The 22,128-nt window shown below is 51.4% G+C and overlaps 2 protein-coding genes across 9 annotated transcripts in view; one reads left to right on the top strand and one right to left on the bottom strand.

Moving 5' to 3' along the window:
- Positions 1 to 9,059, top strand: part of NT5C2 (5'-nucleotidase, cytosolic II) — a 63,332-nt gene extending 54,273 nt beyond the window's left edge. For all 7 annotated transcript variants that reach the window (XM_037400615.1, XM_037400614.1, XM_037400617.1 and 4 more), the window contains 10 exons: positions 436 to 489; positions 1,674 to 1,757; positions 2,508 to 2,549; positions 3,715 to 3,822; positions 4,179 to 4,245; positions 4,921 to 5,091; positions 5,973 to 6,024; positions 6,272 to 6,332; positions 6,887 to 7,063; positions 7,294 to 9,059. In XM_037400615.1, coding sequence (XP_037256512.1) covers positions 436 to 489; positions 1,674 to 1,757; positions 2,508 to 2,549; positions 3,715 to 3,822; positions 4,179 to 4,245; positions 4,921 to 5,091; positions 5,973 to 6,024; positions 6,272 to 6,332; positions 6,887 to 7,063; positions 7,294 to 7,551 — 1,074 coding nt within the window. In that variant the 3' untranslated portion in view covers positions 7,552 to 9,059. The remainder of the gene's footprint in view (positions 1 to 435; positions 490 to 1,673; positions 1,758 to 2,507; positions 2,550 to 3,714; positions 3,823 to 4,178; positions 4,246 to 4,920; positions 5,092 to 5,972; positions 6,025 to 6,271; positions 6,333 to 6,886; positions 7,064 to 7,293) is intronic.
- Positions 9,060 to 12,010: 2,951 nt separating this feature from the next.
- CNNM2 (cyclin and CBS domain divalent metal cation transport mediator 2) overlaps positions 12,011 to 22,128 on the bottom strand; it is a 128,634-nt gene continuing 118,516 nt past the window's right edge. For both annotated transcript variants that reach the window (XM_037400124.1, XM_037400125.1), the window contains one exon: positions 12,011 to 20,362. In XM_037400124.1, coding sequence (XP_037256021.1) covers positions 20,153 to 20,362 — 210 coding nt within the window. In that variant the 3' untranslated portion in view covers positions 12,011 to 20,152. The remainder of the gene's footprint in view (positions 20,363 to 22,128) is intronic.

Genomic DNA, 22,128 nt, shown 5'->3' with positions numbered 1-22,128 from the left:
TCACAGTTGTAGTTGTGGTGGTTCTTTAAGCCCTAGCGAAGTCAGGAATCTATTTTTCTTTCCTTATGCAGTGTTGTGTGATACATGTTGGAGTTGGCCTTTGAGTAAAGCATTATGGTCAGTGTTGGAGACAGGTCGTTGACTGTCTTGTTTGGTATGGCAAATCTTTTTTTTTTGTTGTTTCTATTGTATTCCCTTCTGAAAGGGTTAAAATGCTGTTGAAGTGGATTATTTACCATGGTGAGGGAATCGATGGATCACAGAGTTTGTGATGGTCCCTGCTACTCAAAGCCTCTCATCTCTAGAGTCACTGGTTCAGATTCGCCCTGGTTTGTACTTTCACAGCATTTTAAAGTGTGAAAGTTGGCATTACTTTGATGTCTCTTACATCATAAGTTTCCATTACCTCACTGGGTTCTGTTGTTTCTATTTCAGGGATCGCTCAAGGAAAAGACCCTTGAGAATCTGGAAAAGTACGTGGTGAAAGATGTAAGTGTGAAGTTACTTTACTTGTGCTACGTGACATTCTATACTGAGTAAGCAAGCAAGAAATAAACGTGTTGATTTGCTTTACTAAACCACAAAACAGATAACGCTGTCATTTCTATTGTAATAATCAAAGGCAAAGTGGAAAGTTCGGATGCAGCCTTTATTCTGAGCCAGTGATCCACGTGATTTCGTATTCATGTGCATGTTTTTTACGTAAAATATAAAAGCCAGAGGAAATGTTACCATGGGACACAGGTGAATACACTGGCAAGGCTTGCGTTGTTTCTTTTGGTGGGGAAAGCAACTGTGTTCCCTGCCCGCATTTTCTCTGCCCAAGCAGACCTTGTTTTTAAAAAGCAACAGATGAGCATCTTTTTAGACAGAAGTATTCTTTAGCCATCCAACAAAAATGTTACATGTGTTTAACCGTGAGGGACTGAGGAAAAGATCCTGAAAGACTCACCAGTGTCCAGTCTCTTGATAGGCTGGAAAGTGTGTTCAGCACGCCTAACTGAGCAAGCTCCAGTGGTTCCTTTACTTACGCCCTCTCTGCAGTGTGCAAGGCCCCTCTGGACCACATATGGTGTAATTATTCTTTAGTTTAGATGAGCCCTGTCTTTAAGTATCACTTTGAAGCAGTTAACCTTGTTTCTAGTTACATGCCTGCAGAATTCTTAGGAAACTGTTCTGTGAGGTAATCAGCTACTCTGGCAATGGACTGAGATTCATGATTGAATAAAAATATCCCCGGGAATAAATTCTGCCTAATCTGAGGCTGGAATTATAATGCACTCCAACTTGTGGCTTGTGTCAGCTCAGATTTCATCTGCCTCTGGGCCCATTTCGGGAACGGACTTGGAGCTGGAGGAGCTGCTCCAGCATGCCTGGCACAGGCCAAATTGGTGGGAACAGCACAGGGTGCCTGGCACTGTCGTTGGCAAAGGCACCGCAGCCTCGCTGAACCCTTCCCCCTTGCCTTCTCCCCCTGGGCTGTCCTCTGAGGGGCTGTTATGTGGATGGACCAGCAGCTTTCCTGGCTCTGGCCACTGCAAAACACATGAGTTTGCTTGCTTGATGGTCTGATTTGCTTTGTTTTGTCTGGTAGCATCATAGTTTAAAAGTTTTTTGCCTGTGATGAATCTCTGTAGCTCCTGTGTGTGACTTGTATGTCTATTGGCTTTCAGGGGAAGCTACCACTGCTGCTCAGCCGCATGAATGAAGTTGGGAAGGTGTTTCTTGTCACAAACAGCGACTATAAATACACAGATGTAAGTGCTGCTCAGTTGTTGTGTTGGTATATAATAAAGTAAGCAAATGCCAGCCATTCATTTGTATGGGTTTTGGTAGGACATCTTCTGGTGGAGAATTAGGGGGTTTCTAAACTAGGTGTAGGATGGTTTAGTGGTGAACGCAGATTAGGTCTTGAATCATCTTTTGTAGTCCTGGTTCTGCTACTGACCTAGCATGGGCCTGGCTTAAGTCCCTCTGTGCCTCACTCAGTTCCTCAGCAATTAAAAGGCTGAAAGAGATACTAATTTTAGATTTCAGCATCCTTTAAAATGCAGAGCTTGTCTTTCAAGTGAGATAGTCTGAGTACAGACAGGTCACCAAAGCCATTGTGCTGGAGAGGTCTAAAAGCCAGAAAGGGCTGTCTGCTGTGCTGTAGGAATAAACGCTGTTACTTCAGCTCCGGGTAAGTGTCTGTTGCAACACTGCTAATGCAAAGATTTATGTGCCATTTTAAAGCATTGCAAGATATACCTGAAGATTTCTGAGGCAGATTCCTGAGATTTCTGAGGCAGATATGTTCTTTGATTATAAAAATTACTGGTTTAGTTTCTGTCACTTTAAATTCTATTCATTCATTTTGTCTCCAGATCTTACGCTGACTTTCATGGAAATCCTGAAAATAAAGTTCTGTAACCTGAAAAGATAAAAGCAGAAAAGTATGCTTTTATAAACTACACAAATGTATGTTTAAAAACGCATCTTTGAATACTTTTCTTTCTGTCTTTCAGAAAATTATGACTTACTTGTTTGACTTTCCACATGGACCAAAGGTATGTGATTTCTAGACTGCAGTTCCAACAGAAACTGATGTGCCTAATTATCTGTGTAGCTGGAAGGCATTTTAATCCTGCTTCATCGGCAGCATGGGATTAGTTGCTTTAATCTGGTTAAAATACACTTGCTGGTTTGTGTCCTATTTGAATGGGATCAAAGCAAATACAATATAACAGAGAAAAGAGGCATCATCTGGTCTCAAACAATAATCTGTGTTAATGATAACATTATTTTAGTGATAAAACATTTTAACTGTGGCATTTTGCAGCCAGGTTTCTTAGAAATCTTGCACAGTGTTTTAGATGTTAAAAAAAAAAACCTTGATGGAAAGGGAAGAGTTTTATAAAACAGCAGAAACATTTATGGCTGATTGTGCCTTGACTACGGTAACTCCAAACGTTTGAGTCATGCTTTTTCTCATTTTCTGAGGTCAAAACTCAGCCCTGTAACTTTTGGAGAGAGGCTTATGAGCTGAATTTATACTGCTTTTTCAGTGTCTCAGTGGGAGGCTATCTCACGCTCAAAAGATGTGTTTTCACACTGTGCTCTGAAGGTAGAAGGCAACCAAGGGAGAAATTTTCAGAACATGGAAAATCACCATAACTGATAGATCAAAGAAATCCTTGCTGTGGTCTTGATCTCAGAAAGAATAGAAGCAAGGGGCAGAAAGGGTTCATGAATGCCCAGTATTCTTCAGGCAGGGCTGTGATTCAAAGCCGTGCTCTGTGGAATAGGGTCCAGGCATTTCCCAGTCATGGCAAATGTACCAGCATGGCCTCGTAAGGCTGAAGCCATGAAGTCACATGTGTCTGGATCTGCCTAGGATATCACCTTCAGAAAGAGTGGCAGCAGTGTCACTTACAGCATCTCTTTACACGGCAGCTGTCCTGTGGCATGGATGTTCAGTGCAGTTTTCCTGTCTCACACCATGTTCTCAGTCCTCACTGCTAGGCTGGGTTGGGATGCGCTTGCTGCGAAAGGGGACTGCTGTAGGAGGTGGTGCTGGCAGCCCAGCATCACACCACAAGAGGCAGGAGCTAGCAGCTCTTGATGGACCAAGATTGTCATAGAAGTTATGGCTATGGACAATGACACTGTGGTTAAACGCCCTGCAGTTGATTGTGTTGTGCCTGATTCTGGGGTTTGGTTTTGCCTTTGCAGCCTGGGAGTGCTCATCGGCCGTGGCAGTCCTACTTTGACCTGATCCTGGTGGATGCACGAAAACCCCTCTTCTTTGGGGAAGGCACTGTGTTGCGGCAGGTGGACACGGTGAGTGGCACATGGAGGGTGATGGTGAGTGGCATAGGCTGGAAGGGCTCGTGCACCTCCTGTCTGGTGTCTCTTAGTGGCAACGGGCAACACAGTGTTTAGACAGGACCTGCCCTAGAGATGGTGGGGTGGCTTTTCCTCTTAGTGATTCCTGAGCAACGCCATCACCTGGAGCACAGCAGAGCTTGAGGCTTTGCTGGCTTCCCTAATGTACTGCAAGTGGCAATAGGAAAAGAGTACAGAAAGCCACCTCTAGGCTGTGTGGGAGTGAGCGAGATAAAGAGTAAAGTATCAATAAGACAGAAAAGATCCAGACCATCAGCTGTTCTGCACTAACGCAATGTCTCCTTCCTCAGGTGACCGGGAAGCTGAAGATTGGTACATACACTGGCCCGCTGCAGCACGGCATCGTGTACTCGGGAGGTGAGGCAAGAACCCTTCTTGTCCTGTGGAGTGGCTCTGACATGCCCTTGTGGCCTTCAGCCACTCTGGCTGTGAGAGGACTTGTGCCAGGCACCAGGCAAGGTTGTGTTTCCCAAAGCACATTGTACTGTGCACTCTGTGCAGTGCACCAGAAGCTCTCCATCATCACTGCTGCTCAGTGCAGGGAAGAAATGGACCCATTCCTCCTCAAACACCATTTTCCTCCTTGCCAAGAAGGGTCTAGGAAATGCCGCTGCAGGGCTTGTGGTAGAGGGGGAGCTGCAGCTGGCCCAGCGCAACGTTCCCAGCTGTACTTACAGTACTGCCACTGTGCCACACTTGGAGGGTCCCCTGAGATAGGGAAGAGCAGCAGGTGGATATACAGGGCTGTCTGTGGTGCCCAGGGCTCCATTCCTGTCCCATGGGGTGGGAGGCAGCACGGCCCCTCTGCTGCTGCCATTCATGTTGGGGGGTGTGGGCAAAGCTGCCCCTGGATGAACTCCCCAGGTGAGTGGGCGCTGCCTGTGCTGCCGTGGCCAAACAGAGGTGCTATATGGAGCAGTGGAGGTGTCTGGGAGGAAAATGCACCTGCTCTGTCCCTAACCCTAGCCCTCTGAAATGAGCCATCTGTTTCCTTTTGGCTCCCCGTTCTGAACCATGCCATTCTTCTCTCAGGTTCTTCAGACACAGTCTGTGACCTCCTGGGGGCCAAAGGGAAGGACATCTTGTACATCGGAGACCATATCTTTGGCGACATCCTCAAATCCAAGAAGCGCCAGGGCTGGAGGACCTTCCTGGTGATCCCTGAGCTGGCGCAGGAGCTGCACGTCTGGACAGACAAAAGCGGTCAGCAGCCAGGCAAACCCCAGGCCAGGCTTTGCTCTTGCTTGCCTGGTGCTGCACCTCTGAGATCACCAGGGCTTACAGGGGTGCAGGGGAGGGATTGCCCTGGCTTGCCGCTTCTCCTTTTGGCCCTTTTTCCGTGGGTCTGGGTGTTGGTGGCCGGAGCTGGGCAGCTCTCTGTGGGCTGGCCTCAGGGTCCCAGGCCTTTCCTGTGCTCTTTCCCAGGCTGCTTGCACTTGATCAGCCAAGCTCTGACTTGGCTGGGGGAAAAGCTGCAGCTGGGTGGGGTCGAGTTGTTCCTAATCCATAACCCTGCCCCTAAAACTCCTCTCCCTCCATCCATATGGAGCCATGGCTTCTCCGGTAAAAAGTATCTGACAAGACGCCTGGGATATTCTCCCTGTAATGCCTGAGCCATGAGTGCTCTCCCATCTGCAGGGAGTCCCGGCTCACCAGCCACTTCCTTCTCCTTCCTCCCACTCCCTCTGCTGCCAAAGTGCTGTGTGTTTCCCATCTTCCAGCACTACTGCTTTTCTGCTACTTTTGCTACTGCAAAGGTTTGCCCTTTGGTGTGTAATAGGTTTGGGAGTTATCCAAGTTGCCCCATGGCTGGTTGGAAGGTTCGGGCGAGGGCTGTGAAGGTTCAGCCTCAAAAACAAAAGTGGCAATCAAAAACCAAGCCCAGAGCTCTGCCGGTGGCACAGAGCGTGACTGAACCCTCTCCCTGCACAGTGGCTGTGAGATGTCGTGCTTCTTGATGCAGCGCCTCTCCCCTGCCGTGCGAGGGGAGGAGGCAGGATGGTGGGTTTGCCTTTTCATTTCAACAGTTTAAACTTACCTTAACCCCCTCCCCCCCCCTTTTTTTTTTTTTCTGGATTTTCCAGCCCTTTTTGAAGAGCTGCAGAGTCTGGACATATTCTTGGCCGAGCTATACAAGTGAGTATTCAAACAGTGACAATTTCCCTGCTGCCTCTCCCAGCCTAGCAACAGCTAACAAGCAGCTCTGACAAAACCCTGGGGTTGAGTTAGCGGCACTGCTGCCAGAGCTTTGACTCAGGCCTGGGCTCTGCCCACGAGACCAACCTTCCCCTCCAGACCAGCCTCCTCCCCCAAGCCCCCATCCCACAGCATCTGTTCTGAAAGACTTTTCACACCATGTGTTTGCCTTCTCGCCTGTAACTAGGCATCTGGACAGTAGCAGCAATGAACGCCCTGACATCAGCTCCATCCAGAGACGCATTAAGGTACCAATCATAAAAATCCCTTTTCATCCTTTTGGATCCCAGAGGGCTTGAGACAACCCAGCCCCACCGCTCAGCCCTGAAATGCTTTGCTTTGCCTTTGGGTGGGCACAGCAGGCTTGGCAAAGCTGTTCTCTGTTCTGTCTTAGTGGATGCAAACAGAGGAGCTTCTCAGCTCGCTGGTGACGCTGGCAATTCTGAAAGGCAGCCTGGTCTGGAATAGGGTCTCCTTGCTCATGCATACAGCAGCACTGGCACCGACGGTGCTCACTGCTGCAGAACAGGGCGCTGGCACACACAAGCTTGGAGGGCCTGTAGTCTCTGGTTCAGCCACCCCTGGGTGCCAGCCTGGGGCAGGTACTGGCTCTTGAGCCCGCTGCTGCCTTCCCCTCTGTTAGCTGGGACGTAGCTGCACTCTGATGCTGCAGGATGTGAGCACAGAAAGCCTTGCTGGAGATCCTTGCAGCTCTCTTGTAGCCCCCAGCGCACTCCAGTGTTGTCGTGGCTCCATGCTGCTGCCTGCCCGGCCCAGGACCTAATCTGCCCTTTGCTTGTAGAAAGTGACCCACGACATGGACATGTGCTATGGGATGATGGGGAGCCTCTTCCGCAGCGGCTCTCGGCAGACCCTGTTTGCCAGCCAGGTCATGCGCTACGCTGATCTCTATGCAGCCTCCTTCATCAACCTCCTCTACTACCCCTTCAGCTACCTCTTCAGAGCCGCCCATGTCCTGGTAAGTTGCGGACCGTGGGAAGGTGGGCAGGGGTCCCAGAGGTGCCCGCACCGGTGTTTGTTAACACTTCCGCAAGCGCCAGGAATGGCACCTTGGAGGGTTGGGTGGTATTTGATGCACCATGGGCCAAAAAAAGGCTCACGTTCTGGGGTTTGCCCTCCCTCTGTCTCAGGGAGATAGCCCGGGACTGGGACACCCCCTGCCATCTCCTCTCTCTCTTACATGTGTAGATGCCACACGAGTCCACGGTGGAGCACACACACGTTGACATCAATGAGAAGGAGTCACCGATGGCCACGCGCAATCGCACCTCAGTGGATTTTAAAGATTCTGACTACAAGCGGCATCAACTGACCCGTTCCATCAGCGAGATCAAACCGCCCAACCTCTTCCCCCAGGCACCTCAGGAAATCACACACTGCCATGATGAAGATGATGATGAGGAAGAAGAAGAGGAGGAAGAGGAGGAGGAAGAGGAAGAGGAATAAGAAGGAAAAAGCAAAGCACCGCTGAAGACAAACCGTGACTCTAGCAGTGATCAGGAGCAGATTCCTTTGTTGGGGCCCTTGGGGTGATGGGTTGGGGGGGCTGTGATTCTTGCAAAGGCACGTTTTGGAAGTGTCTGGAAACTTTTAACAAATTAACACTAATTAGGAGGAGACCCTTGTTTTCAGTTTTGCAGACGGTTCAAAAAGCTGATGGATTCTGCCTGGGGTGGTGCATTCAGATTGGACTGCCCACCTGTGCTGTCATGCTGCTCCCATTACATACAGGGATGCTGCATGTTTCTCCCTTTCCCATGATGTGTTTCATTTGAATTCCATTTGAACAGTGTCCTGTGAACGGTTTTTGCCATCTGTTAGATTCGCTGTGGAGAAGGAAGGGATGTGCTGGACCCTGCAGGAGACAAAATGATCTAAATTCTCCTGCCTGTTGGGTTGCTGCCCTTAACCCTCCGCTTCTGGGTTACGAAGTCCCACCTTCCTGTGTTACCCAGGGTGTTGCTGTGGCTTCCAGCAGTCAGTTTACCTTCTGCTTGGCGTGAGTTTCTCCATCTAAGTGGTTCAGTTCCTCCAGCTGTCACAGATGGCGGTGGGATTCCAGCTCTTGCATATCTGCAGCTGTACACGTTTCTGCTTGTAGATGCTTGTTATCCTCTCCCAGTGTTTCAAAGCTCTTTCATCATCGGCATGTGATGCATGATTTCCAACGCATTTCTCAAACAGCTGAGCCGCACACTGTGTTCTCAACTCCTGTAGTTTTTCAGCAGTAAATATTAACCCAGGAGCTTGAAGCTACTGCTTTAGCGTTATGTTAGTCACTTTTCCTACTGCCTATTACTAACCTTTCTGTCTGTTCAGCTTTAAGAAAGCGAAGCATCTCAAAGACAAACCCAGCCACCATCTGGAGTGAAAGGGCCTGTTATTCCAGGGTGCTGTGGGCCACGCTGTCTGCCCTAAACTAGGAAACAGCCTGTGCCACGGGGCCAGCCCCGCGGCAGGAGCCTCCAGTCCCACCAGCAGCTGCCCTTGTCTTTAGCCTGGCACGGAGCAAGCAGAGCCTCATCACAGGTTGCGGTGGGCAAGGCTGCGTCCCTGGCCAAGGAGGGTGACGGCTGCAGGCTGCCGTGCGGGGACCAGGGGTGGCCCACGGGGATGGGCAAGCAGTCCTTGTGCCCAAAAGCTACCCCAGGGAAGGGGCAGGGCCAGCACGCAGCAGGGCAGCGGTGCCCTGGGGTTTTCCTCCGTGTCGGGAGTGCAGCCTCCCTTACTGGAGCCTGTGCCGTTTGCTGTGAAGGGATTCTGACAAGGGCCCTCTTGTAACAAATTCGACTGTTGTTTCGTTACCATAAACTCAATTAATTATTTTTTTTTCCTTTTTAAAGTACCTTAGGAGAAAATAAAAAGAAAAATCACACCACCACCATCTGAGCAGGAAATGCTGCTGCTGTAGTGGCAGTTGTTCAAGTCAAATAAATGATGATGTTTCTAAAAAATGCCTGGCATTTTGTGGCACGTCGCTGAGATGATGAGAGCTGTGCTGGAGGTGGCAGGGAGAGCCAGGACTTGTCTGTGGGGGTCCTGGTGGGATGGGTGGCTGAGGAACAGGCAAAGCATCTGTGGAAGCTGGTTGTGTGAAGCGCTGCTGAGCAGTGGCTGTGGATCTGGCTTTAAGGGCTTGTCCGGTGTCCAGGAAGCAATGGAGGGACACAAGGTGCTTTTTATCCCCATCAGCTTCAGCTGGAGGAGGCGGGGGAGACAGAGAAACATTTTGGCCTGGATTCAGAGAGAGGAGGAGCTGTTCCGTGGCAGAAAGGGCAACACTCCTACCCTGCCGCTACCAGCAACACTGAGCCTTTCCAGGGCTGATTCCCACAGGCAGTACCGAGGTCCGGTCCCCACCGTGGCAGGCGGTGGCCAGGGTGGCACAGCATGGCCCGCGCTCACCAGGGGCTGCGAGCCTGGTTAAACAGAGAAAAGCACCTGGGGAAGGCCACGCTGCTGCAGCGACAGCACGGGCTGGCCCAGCCAAAGGCTGTGTGTGGCCTGTGCCTGGCCCAGACTGGGACAACCCTGGGGACAGCACGGTGCCATGCTCAGCCCTCGCTTATGAACAAACCCCTCGTATCGACCAAATCAGACCAGATGAGGCCCCAGCCCTACCACAGCAGGACATTTACTACCCTGGGCCCAAAGTGCCAGCCAGAAAAGCAACACCAAAAGGCTGCAGGTGGTGGCCAACAGTCCACAGCCAACACCAGGGACTGCTAAAAGCCCCAAAGCCAGCACTGGGTCCCTGACCCTTTGATTTTGAGGGCTGCAGAGCGGCTAATGCATACCCACAGCGAGGTAGCTGCAGGAAGGGTTTGAGGGAACCGTTCCCGAGCCCTTTCACTAAAGGCCATGTGGGGCTTTGCTATGTTTAAACCTCATTTCTCCAAGTATAGCCACTTGAATTTTTTAAGCTTTAGCTCAGCAGCTGGGGAGGGTGGTGCAGCTGCGGGAAGGGAGGTCTGGGATGCTCCATGCATTCCTCCTTCCTAACCGGTCGCCACTAATAGCTCACTCCCAGCCCAGGGCTATTTCTGACTGCGATGGGGAGAAGACTCTTGAAGGCTGGAGCAATGGAAAGTATTTGACCCTCACTTGACAGTGGGAAAGCGGCGGGGACATGGGCACTGCCCACTGCCTGGCCTGGTGCCACGCTGCCCATCCTGCGTGGGCTCTGCCATGGTGTTGCAGTAAAAAGCCACCGAGCAAGAGCTGGGGTGAAGCCAGTTTTCCAGCCCACACCTCCCAGGAAGCCGGTGGCCTGGCAGTACCTGTGTCTCCAGCCGGCTCCGCAGAGCCCCCAGGAAAAGCCAGCACCGCAGCTGCTGTCTCTCCCCGCAGCCTGGTCCCCTGCCCCGAGGGACAGGCATGCTGCTGCCTGCCAGCGGTGGGCTCTCTCTCCTGCCAGAGGTGAGCACGGGGGACAGACCCTGTCCCGAGCGCTCGCTCACCTGCTTTCTGCTTTCTCCCACTTTCACCAGCACTGCACGCCCCCCCTCGCTGCGCCACAGAGCTGGAGGGGGCTCACTGGCTGCACCACGCAAACGCTACCAGGCACAGCAGCCCAAGGCTCGCCCCTGCCCTTAGCAACGGCCCCGCGGGCATTTTGTGTTGGGCACCGCCAGCAAGTACTGACTAGGTCAAAGTAACTAGAGGTGCTCCCAGCTCCCGTTCCTTTACACCACCTCGAGAGGCCTTGCTGCCGCTGAAGCACAAGCCCAGTATCGGGGTACGCCTCACTGCAACGGAGGACGCAAAACCCCCCATGCCAGTCCCCGAGCAGCAGCTATTGCCGCCTTGGTCCCCAAAGCCCCAGCCATCTGCGGGTACATTACAGAGCCACCAGCCCACCCTGGCCCTGCACAGGGGTGCTCACCTCCAGCAGAGCAGCCCTGGGGACCACCGGGCTGCGGAGCGTGCGGCCGGAGCGCCGGGCTGGGGGTATGGATGGTCTACCAGCACTTAAAAACCTGTAGGTACAAAAGTTGACCTTGAGCACGATTCGCAAGGTCTGCAAGACCTGGCTGTTAGTGCTGGGGGCCCATCCCATTCCTGCTGCTGCACTGGTGCTGGGCACAGCCATGCAGGGGCACTGCTGCCACCCCACCGCCACACAGCTCTGGTCCTGGGCAGCCAACAGCCATCCTACCTCCGTGCAGGGACCCAGCCTCTCCTACCCGCCCTTCCAGGAGCCCCTGCTCTTCACCGCCAAGAGCCAGCACGAAGCCAGCATTCACATTAATTCTACTTACATCCTGCTTGCAGCATCCCACCGTCCTCCAGCCGGTGCTGGGGAGCCAAACTCCTCACAGAACCGGCCACAAGCCCCGTCCTGCTGCCACGGCGCCGGGGAGCAAGGCCCAGGTGCTGGGGGGCTCCCTGCAGCACAGCCATGGGGGCTGCACTGGGTGCAGCAACACCTCTCCACGAGGCTCGAGCAGATGCCGCCCAACTCACTAACCAGGGTTTTAGCAGCTCAAGAGCTGAGCAAGGAAGAAAGCCCAGTGCAGGGAGAGCAGCGAGGAGGACAGGGGTGGAGGGACAGCAGAAGCGCGAGAGCAGGGCTCTGTGGCACAGGAAAGGGTCGCTGTTCCTCTGCCAGTGTGGAGCTGGAAGTGATGCTGGGCAGGGGACTAAGCACAGGCCCCCTCCTGCTCAGAAACGAATCTGTGTCACTGCAGGCTCTGCAGAATTCTGCTGTCAAAGTCCCAACACCGGTGAGCAGGCAGCGGCACCTAACGCAGGGGATGGACAGCCTCACTCCACCAGCAGCTCCCATCCAACGGGGCCACTGTCACCACCAGCCACGTCCCTCGCTGGTGAGCCCCAGTCACGCACCAACCATCAGGCGGCATCTACGCTTCCAGACAAACAAACATGATATATGGAGAGCAGGTTGTAAATAAGGGGGTTTTATTAGTGGAAGAAAAAGGCCCTCACCCTCGAGGGAACTTCAGAAAGAGAAACTCAGCTGCTTGCCGTTACCACCAGCTTCCCAGCTTCTGGTCAGCAAAACCACCAGCACAGCCCTCCCCAGCTCAAGCACTTACGGGCCCAGACCCACCACAGTGAAGAGCAAGACCTGGCTCTACGGGGAACAGGATCCAGCCTCTCCGTGGCTCTTGGCAGCAGAAGTAGAGGTTAGAGACTGATGATGTGCCAGTAGCGGAGATCCGGGTCTAGGATCGCTGACATCAGCCCCACCACCCGCACGCCAAAATATGTCCCTTGGAAATGAGAGGGGAGCATGGAGGAGGAGGGAAAAATGCATAAACTGGAATGTTCAACAGAAAAAAAATCATCATTTATCTAAAAAGAATAAACAAAATGCTTTTAAACAAAATCACAAAATATACAAATAAATCTGGTACAAAATAAATAGGAAAGACTGGAAATCTACAACAAAATTGGAATAATTATAAAATTCATTTGTATGACAATCAGTATATGAAACGTATACACTTCATTCAGGATTTCAGTTGTGCTTATTCAGGTTTATGTACACACATGGAAATACTGCAGTCAGAACACTACAACTCTGGAAACCCAAAGTCATGTACAATATGATACAATTTGCAAAGACCACGTACGATGGCGAGTAAGACACAGGGAAGAGCCGGCTGGCGTGGTGAAGCAGGTTCAGGTAGCCACGAAACCGCGCTGCGGAGGGAATGCCGCCACGCGTCCCAGCAGGGGCCGAGCCGAGCCAGCAGCGGCCGGGAAGTGGCTCGGGGCAGCCGGGAAGGACCCGGCTGCAGGAGGAAGGTTTGGTGTGAGACCTCCGGCTGCCGGGCACAGCCGCTCATGGCTTCCAGGAACGCTTCTCAAGTATTTGGGGTTTCAGATTCAATGTGTTTGGCATCCGGGCACCTGCCCCACGGTTTGGGGGTCGAGGCTGGCTCTGCAGCCGCGTGTGCTGCAGGCAGCACGTGCCGAGAGCGCCGAGGTCCCCCAGCAGGGCCTGACCCTGAGCCGCTCGTAAGCCACCCCATGCTCAGGAGAAAATGGGTCAAACGGGGCCAGAGCACCGGTGCTGGGCTCCCGGTAGCTTTCCACTCTCCAGATTTCACGCAGTCTGCGGGGAAGGCAGAGTCCCTTGAGCAGCACCTCCCACCCTTAGCGTCAGGAACGAAGGCAGGAGCCACAGCACTGCGCACTCCTGACCGCCCTATCTCCTCCCTTCACCGGCCCGAACACTCAACCAAACCACAGCGGGAAGAGCAGAGGGACGGTCACGGCCAAGGCAGCAGCAGCCGCCACAGAAAGCCACACTGCTGAATCCAGCATGATGCAGAAGGACAGAGCACGCACCCTGGGTACAAAGCCGCCAGCCAAACCAGCTCAGCCCAGCCTGCTGGGACCTGAGACTTTAAAGCAGGGACGATGCTAGAGCTGATCTAGGCCCAGCCAGCCTGTCACTGCTGCGTGCAGAGGGGCTCACTGGGAGCCCCCTCACCCTCCCACGCTGATGTCTGGGCAAAGCCAGAAGGCATCCATTCAGTATTGGCACTTCCAACCAAAAGCCTGCGATGCAGGCTACTCACCCGATGCCTGCAAATGTCTCACTTGAATTTGGAAGGATTTGGTACAGCAGTGATGCCCACAGGATTAAAAAAAACAAAACCCACCTGCTTTTATAAAGCTCTGTGGTCTCCAAACAGCTGATGTGGGATGCTAGACTGCTCCACCAAGCACCAAATGCTGGGAACAAACCCTTCCTCCCCAGCAAACCCGGCTATCAACCAACTGCTGCACTGCTTCCAGGAGGAGAAGACAACAAAGACATCAAAGCCAACTGTGAGGCATCAGAGCTACCTGCAGCCTTTCCATGTTTCAGGCACTTGCTTGGCTCGCAACAGCTGACAAACCTCAAGCCCTGCTCCGTGACAAGCAGCTTCTGTCAAGAACAGCCAAACCTCTCCTGCTTTGGGAGAGGATCACACATCAAGCACTCTGTTAGCCAGAAATCTGTGCTGGAGGAGCGAAAGCAGCCAGGGCACCATCCTCTGCAGGATCCTAGTGATCAACTGGCCCTGCTCAGAGGGAAACAGGGCCTGAAGGAGAGAGCAGAACAATGTTTTTCAGCTGGGGACAGAAGACCAGCAGCTTCGAGTACCATATTCCAAGGTGCAGAACCGCTATAGAGCCTGACCTCAGGATAATGAGAACAAAAAGATGTCACTTTGAGTTTAGTGCTACCAATCTGAAAAACACTTCTGTCTGCCACCTGTACCATGCCACGGGCTGGAGGCAGCCTTCCGACACCCCCTTCCTACCCCCGCAGCTCAGGGAAGGACACCGGGATAACCTGGCATGCCAGGTTTTCTCCTAGAGAGGCTCTGGCATCCCCAGGTTCAGCACCCAGCTTCTAACGGAACAGCAAATATGCACAACCAGACCAAAAAGCTCAACCGTACCACCTGGGACCCACAGCAACAGCATCCCCTCGCCGTGGCCTCAAGGACGCAGCCATGAAACTAACCACGGAGGAATGCAACCCAGCATGCAGCCAGGCTCCAGGACAAGAGCAAGACACAGAGTGGGACTGTCTGGGGGACTCTGCGGGAAGCTGTGGGTGTCTCCAAGTCCCCTGTGCTGCCAACATATGGGGAGTGAGGCCAGCAGCACCACAGAGATCACATTGACAAGAGTCCTGCAACTGATGGCCCAAGTATAACAACAGAGCAGGGATGAGGGCGGCTTCCCAGCCCAGCTTGCAGTGTAGGGCTTGTCCTCTCTGCTGGTCAAGTCAGGATGAAGGCTGCTCTCTCCTCTGTGCCACGAAAAGACAGAAGCCCAGCTTCTGATCATGTTAGTTAAGCTCATCATTTCACTGTTGGGCCAAACCAACCCTCAGTAGCCAAGGCCCAGGTACTTCTTTGGGTTTATTTAGAGCCCCAGTGTCCAGCCAGGCAGCGGGGTGGGCAGCGAGCCCAGGTCTGTACCACGCTGAGCCTTTCAGCACGCCGGGTTTCTGCTTCATGCCAGCTGCGCGCAAGGCAGCACAGTACGAAGGCAGGAGCCCCTCAACACTGGTCAGACGTCTTTGGAATGAAGCCTCAAGTTACCATCACAACACGGGGTACTCTCTGCAGCATCCTTCCCCACCCCCCAGCCCATCTTCTACCGGTAATCCAGACACTGGATAACTTGACAACTGGTACACAGGTACTAGTTTTAAAACCACAGATGCGTGTATTAGATATCATATAAAATATGGTACATCTTTCATGTGGGAAGGATTTCTATAGATAGTGTATTTCAGCACAAGGAAGATGCACGTTCCAAGGGGTCTTGGAGAAGGCGGTCGCGTTCTCCACCATGTAGGATACTTACACAGGATGCTTGTGAGGAGACAGCGCTGCTCTTTGCCATCCACACCCCCACACCCCTCGGCTGAGCTCTGCAGAGATCACAGGAAGCACCACTGCTGCCCAAGCAGCCCCTCGCACAAAGCCACCTCTTTGGTTTTCTTTGAGCTCATTTGAACCAGAGCCTGACAGCACCAGTGCCAAAATCTCATTCTCATCTGAGCTGGGCCCTGAAGGCTAAGAAGCAGCCACGGGTGACGTCCGTGGGCCATCACTGGCAACTCGCCCTGCTCCCCCTGAACTTTCTCCAGGTCTGTGGTGAGTGCAAAGGGCCATGTCCTGAGACGCCTACTCTTGCCAGCTCCACCCGCACAAAAAGGCACTTAAAGAAAGTAAGAAAAAAAACACCACCGACAAAAACAAACCTGTGGTGAGGAAAAAGGGAGTAAGCCCAGGAGAACAGAGGAGGAACAGAACAGCAAGCACAATGTGAATGAGTGGCTGACCCCTCTCCTAAGGGGGCTCAAGAACCGCAAGCCTTGAGCAGCCAGCTCCAGCTGCCCCGCACAGGTCTTGACATCATCCCATCCCTGCTCAGTCTGCGGCAGGAGCATGCGTGGGGGCAAAAGGAGCATGAGAAGGAACTACACACAACTACAAGTTTGCAGAAGAAATGGAGAGCGGTGGAAGAACCTGCCCCGTGGAGCTCGCTCTGCTGGTGCAACTGGGCGGGGGAAGCACATCATCCTGCCCCCCCAGCCTCAGGGCCCCGCTCCCTGGCCAGCCCAGATACCCTGCCAGCATCCCTCGCCCCTCTGCAGGATACCCCGTCCTGAGCTCCTCCAGGGCAGCGGCCTTCAGCACAGGAATTTCAGGGAGCGGACAAGCTGGGAATAAAACAACAATCGCTTTGTAAACTCTGGAGGGTCTGAGCTTGGGGTCCATAGAGAGGCCAAGGCTGGTTTGCTAAGCCCACCCTGAGCCCCTCTCCACTCAGAACTAGTGTGCTTCGTATGATCTCCACATCACCAGAGTCAGTCTCATTTGGAGAAAGATTCTCACTGGAAAGCAAGAACATTCCTTCACTCTTTACAAAGATTTGGCAATACACAGAATTAAAAAAAAATAAATCATAGTTAAAACAGATTCAGGTTCATTTCATTTAAAGGAAATTCAACCAACAGGAGTGTAAAAGTTATAATTCACAGTTGTGCATTTAAGATATTAGTGTTGAAAACCTCACTTCAAAGAACTCTTGTGCAAAATTGTATTGACAGTAGAAACCATGGCTAGATGCCCTCCCAGCCTCCCCCGGCCAGCAGGCCATCGTCCACCCCTCTGCCTGCCCCCGGAGGCAGCCGGATGAGGGGAACAAAGGCGGCAGTAGGAGCTGACATAGGAAGATGCAGTATCCTTTCTGCGAGTCAAAGCCTTGCCGAGGTCTGAGGTCAGGTCCAACGATTCCCAAAGCCACCAGCTGGTGCCCTGCGCCATGGCAACGGCTGGCAGCCCTGCCACGCATCCTTATGGCACTGCGGCACGGCATCTGAGCCTACCTGAATATAGGCAGGCAGCCAGCAAGGCAGCGAAAGCATAGCTCTCTGGCAGGACACCACCTGCAAGGGCACAGACTCAGATGCTGTGGCATCTCCATTGCAGTCGCGGCAGCCAAGCCCCAGCGCCGGCAAATGCCATCTGGAGGCTCAGAAGTGATCCTGAGCTGGGCGCTGGGCTCCTCTGCTTGCGATGGTTCCCACCACAACGGCTGGGAACCCCTTGCATTTGCTAAACAGTAAAACTGTAAATACCCTGAGAACAGGGAGACTGGATTTTTTCCCCTCCAGGGAGAGGACCATGCTTTGTTCTTCAAGCTAATTAGCAGTAGCAGCTCCTAACCCCTCTGGGTCAGGTACATATTTTCCATATGAAACACATCTATAATCAACTATTTTTATGGAAATTATTTCACTTCCCAGTACTGGATCTGTACAAATGATGAAAAACAGTCATGCAAAAAATTGCCTGCAAATTTTGGAACAATGCAGCATGGGCAGAAGCAGGAGGTATTTGCTTGGGATCACATGGCTTTGGTTGGAAAAATTGGCGCTTTTTTTTTTCTGCCCTTTTTTTTTTTTTTTAAAGAAAAAAAAAAAAGGGAAACACACACTGAAACAAATCTATAACCTGCCATAAGAAGCAGAAGTCAGATCCAGCGAGCAACCTCAGCCCAGAGAGAAAGCCACCTTTACTTGAGCCTTCCCTCCTTCGGCAGGTTTGACAAAACGGATACTGCATCTCAAGTTCACCACTGTGTCAAACACTTCCGACAAACTTTTACATTCAGCAACATTAGATTAAAAACTGGCGAGGCAAATTTCTCGCCGAGGACAAACATCGTAACATCTCAACATTTTGCTTTGCAAGAAAGGTGCAATATTGGCAGCTCTCTGGGAATAAGCAGGGCTTGGGGTCAGGTCAGCCCGTGCCAATGCTGAGCTGCGTGCTCTCAGCGGCGGCAGGCTGGCGCACATCAAAGCAAGGATGGAGACCAAGGAAATGCTTTTAGAGGGAACTCAAAGTTAATAAAAAGCTAAATGTGAGAGTAAGGTTTTGAGGCCCCGTTTCCTCCTCACTGGGTGCACAAGTTACATACCGTGCAGTTTCTATGCCCCCTTGTGGGGACTTCACCCTTGCAGGTGGCTCCAAGGAAGAAGCGTACCTTTCCCATCGGGAAGGACAGCAAAAATTAGGGCTGCTTTCCGAAGCCAAGAGAGAGAGGAGAAGAAACACATGCAGACCCAACTGGCTCTGACACCACGCACGCCAGTTTCCTGCGGGGAGATCCTGCAGCAAAATATTGCACCTTTCCAGCCACTGTTCACAAAGACAGACCACGGGAACTTGCAGCAAGTGCCTTCCCCAGCCCGCGAGCAGGAGAGACAGGGCGGGCATGCAGACACAGAGAGCTGCGCAGCTGCATTTGGGGCTGGGGGCTTCTTTGAGGGCCAGATGAGATTATCTGGGTGTAAAGAAAGGAAAGGAAATGCTACATAGCCAGGGGCCATGAAAAGGCCTCAAAACAGAGAAACCACAATGCCTGATTTATTAATCACTCTAGATACTGAAGGCAACATTCACATTTTGTTTGAGACAGCACTGGAAGGGGAGAGGATGGCCAGGGTGCTTTTCTTTTTTTTTCATTTGAGAACTTAAGATTCTGTCTGTGGGAGTGGGAAATGGGTGATGCACAACTGCTGCAGGTTGCCTCTTGCTTGCACCCAGTCTAGTCTGCATTCAGGTTTCTGGGGTGAAGGAATCGGTTTCTGTTGCCCAGTGCAGGGTGCCCTGCACTAGTGGCAGCTGGGTGGGAGGCTCTCTGCTCTGCTACCACGGTAATCCCTAAAACGGCTGTTAAAAGGGGCAAGAGAGAAGGAAAAGCACTAAATCCACTCAAAGGAAGGAATGTGGCTAGGAACAGCCTGGAAACGAACCTCTCCGAATCCCTGAAGTGCAATACACTCGCGTCTGGGAAGTTTAGTTTGTCAGTTCTTGGAGAGGAGAGGATGGTCCCGACTCCTCAGCAGAGCCCAGCCTTGCACTGGCAGAGGTTTATTGTCACCTGGAGGATGTACTTTGGGTGTAACTGTAGCAGCAACTTTTGTGTTAATACTAGAGATTGAAGGAAGGACGGGCACTGATATTCTTTGTCATTTAGCAAAGATTGCACATCCGTTCTGGCCAAGATAACGGTGTCCAGACCGCTACAGCACAAGAGTGCTTAAAAGCTTGTCATTTTGGGGTGCACACATTACTTCACCATGCAATTGTCAGGAACACCAATGAAAGATCAGCCCGTTACTTCACTACGGAAAATTACACCTGGATTTCATGACACCAGACTGCAGTTTCGCTAACCAACTCCTTCTCCCCCTCAGTATCATCTTCAACATACACAAAGTTTTTGGATGTTAAAAAAGTGTAAGTGTAACAACGCTTCTGTGTGCTTTACAAAGAAACCTTCTGAAATTTGAGAGATCATTAAATACCAAAGTAACCACTCCTTCCCTGAAACTTAACTGCAAGAATGTTAACAATACTCATCCCTTGGCCCTCCAGGTGGCTGAAACCAGAGGTTCCTTGAAGCTTGCTCATTCTTGGGACACAAATAACATACAAGTACCAGTTACTAACTTCTTCAATAGGGCAACAAAAAGGACCAGAGAGGGGTGAAAAGAGGCCTAAGGACATTGGAGCCGATTCACAAAACCACAACAGAGCCCATTTGAGGTTTGGGAGGGACAGAAACAATTTAAAACTCTGCAAAATACTTTTTAAAAACATGATCTCTCTTGAAAAAATAACTGGAGGAGCTTTTAAAACTTCTCCATATGTGTTTGAGAAGGAAAAACCCAACAAGGATCAAAAATACAGATAAAAAATAAACACGATTCTACTTTGCAAGAAGTATTTTCATCGTTCTCAAGGGTGGCTCACCATTCCCAAAGTACGCCTGGGGCTTTAGTCTCTCTTGCTCTTTGCTCCTTTCTTCCTGTTTCTTCCTCTTCTGCTCCCAGAACGGACACAAAAGTCTTTGGTCTCAGAACACTGGATGCAGCACAGTGTTGCAAGCACATACTAACGGTGTTCACACTCGGGGAGGAGGCAGGAAGGAGCAAGGTCTGGTCCTGCTGAAGAGATGGGATGGGTGGGTTGTGGGGAGTCAGCTCCTAGATGGCTCCTTCACTGTGCATACTGTGGTTGGGCTTGTTGTGAGTCACACAGTTCTGTTCATTCAGCAGGTTTGCTGTCTCGTCTGGCAAACCATCATGCAGCTCCGTAAGAGTCAGTTCGATTTTAGTGTTTTCACTGTCCGAGGACTGAGGTGTTTTGTCCATCCGGGATGCCATCAGGGCATTTTGGTACTGCTGTCTTGAGATCTGCTCCAAGAACAGAAGGAAGGAACAAAAAGAGTCAGTCACGCTTTTGTGTCTCCCATGGGACACACCGAGAAACTAGTGTGCCCTCCCTTTCCAGATGATCACACTTCAACCCCCGTTCACCTGTTTCTATAAAACATCCCTGCGCTTTGCAAGCCTAGGGCATCCCAACTCAACACCACAGCATGGTGACATTTCCAGACAGGGTGGAAGCACTGAGCTGTGTGATCACCATGCTGTTCAAAGGCAGGGATTTATTCCTATGCAGAGATTTTTAAATCAGATCTCCATTTCCTTCTAACCATGCACATTTTTAGGGCCAGAACCAGAGTTCAGTGAAGTCTTTCTCCCAGCTTCAACGAGCTCCTGGTGAGGCTCTAACAGTCCCTATTGAGCCAGAGGGTACAAGCATTACTGCTCTTGTCTAGGCCAGTCAATGCAGCAGGACCTACAGCCTTATTCTAGTACATAAGGACATCTGATTCTAGAAAAGACCAGGATGTCTGCAGAGCCGAGTCCAAATTAGCAACCCGTGAAGTTTTCCACTGGTCTCTGCAAGAGCTGGCTGCAGTCAGCGGAACAGTCATGACAGGAGCCGGCCTAGAGCAGAGTGCTGCTGCCCACAGTGCCCCAGAGGCAAGGAAGCCTGTAGCCCCACGTATCCGGATATGGTGGTAGAGGGGAGAATTCCTTCTGGAGCCACAAGCAACCAGCCCTGAAAATTCCTCCAGGTCAGCCTTCTCAGCCAGGACAGGCAGCAGGATGCACGTGCACTGGCAGCCCCGTGCGCTACAACAGCAGTGGGTTATCTCAGCAGGCAGGAAGGTGGAAGAGGTGAAACGACTTTTAGAAAACTGTAAGTTTTCAGTAACAGCACAAGAGAGGGACTGGAAATGGAGAGAGTCAGATGGACCAGGTCACAACTCCAAAAGCAAAATCCAAAACATGCACGAGCAGGTCACAACCCTGGTTTACATGGTGTTAAATGAATAAATGCCCACATGGCACAGTGAAAACAATAATGTTGAGCACTCTGTCCTATATGTAAAGCAGACTGATGCAAGAAGGGATGCGCAAGTCTGATTGCAGAGATACCAGACAGCTTAGCATTCATTAGCCTCAGTACGAACACAGTGAGAGTTGGAAGGACTCCACAGAAAGCGGCCTAAGATGAGCAGCTGCTCTGTACAGCAGATTAGCCACTGAAATCTGTAGTGAGAATCACTGGCCCAGTGATAAATATTTACTGATCTAAACCTTGGAGGCTTGATCCATCCACCAGTACACTTGCATCTGTCAAATTTTGAATGCAACACTGTAGTCTACTTTAAAAATTTGGCTACAGATTTAGCATTCTAGTATCTCTATTCCACATTCGTAATATTGAATTAACTTTGACAGATTTTGAATTCACAAATCATTTGAGTTGCATACAAAGAAACTGTGAGTGTGCACTTAATTTAAGAAAAGCATCAAGGTCAACTTCTGGCCATGGGACATCAGCTTCCCTGGACGCCCAGCTGGGCTGAAACTGCTGCCAGCATTAGCTGTGCCTCAGCTCAGCTAGATTTCCTATCCCACAGGAGTCACAGACATTACAGCGTGGGATGCACCATGCTGGGGGACAGAGCTGTATCCATGCAGCAACTCACTGGTATTATGAGACATGAGCCTAACATGTGAAGTTAAGATAAAGAAAAATGTCCAAGACTTCTCCAAGCAGAAGTAGGATGGCAAGTCAGAAAGTAAGATCAAGAACCCCAAAC

This window comes from Falco rusticolus, chromosome 9, assembly GCF_015220075.1.
Source record: "Falco rusticolus isolate bFalRus1 chromosome 9, bFalRus1.pri, whole genome shotgun sequence".
NCBI lineage: Eukaryota > Metazoa > Chordata > Aves > Falconiformes > Falconidae > Falco > Falco rusticolus.
Note: the sequence above shows the minus strand (reverse complement) of the source record. Positions and strands in the feature narration are given on the sequence as shown.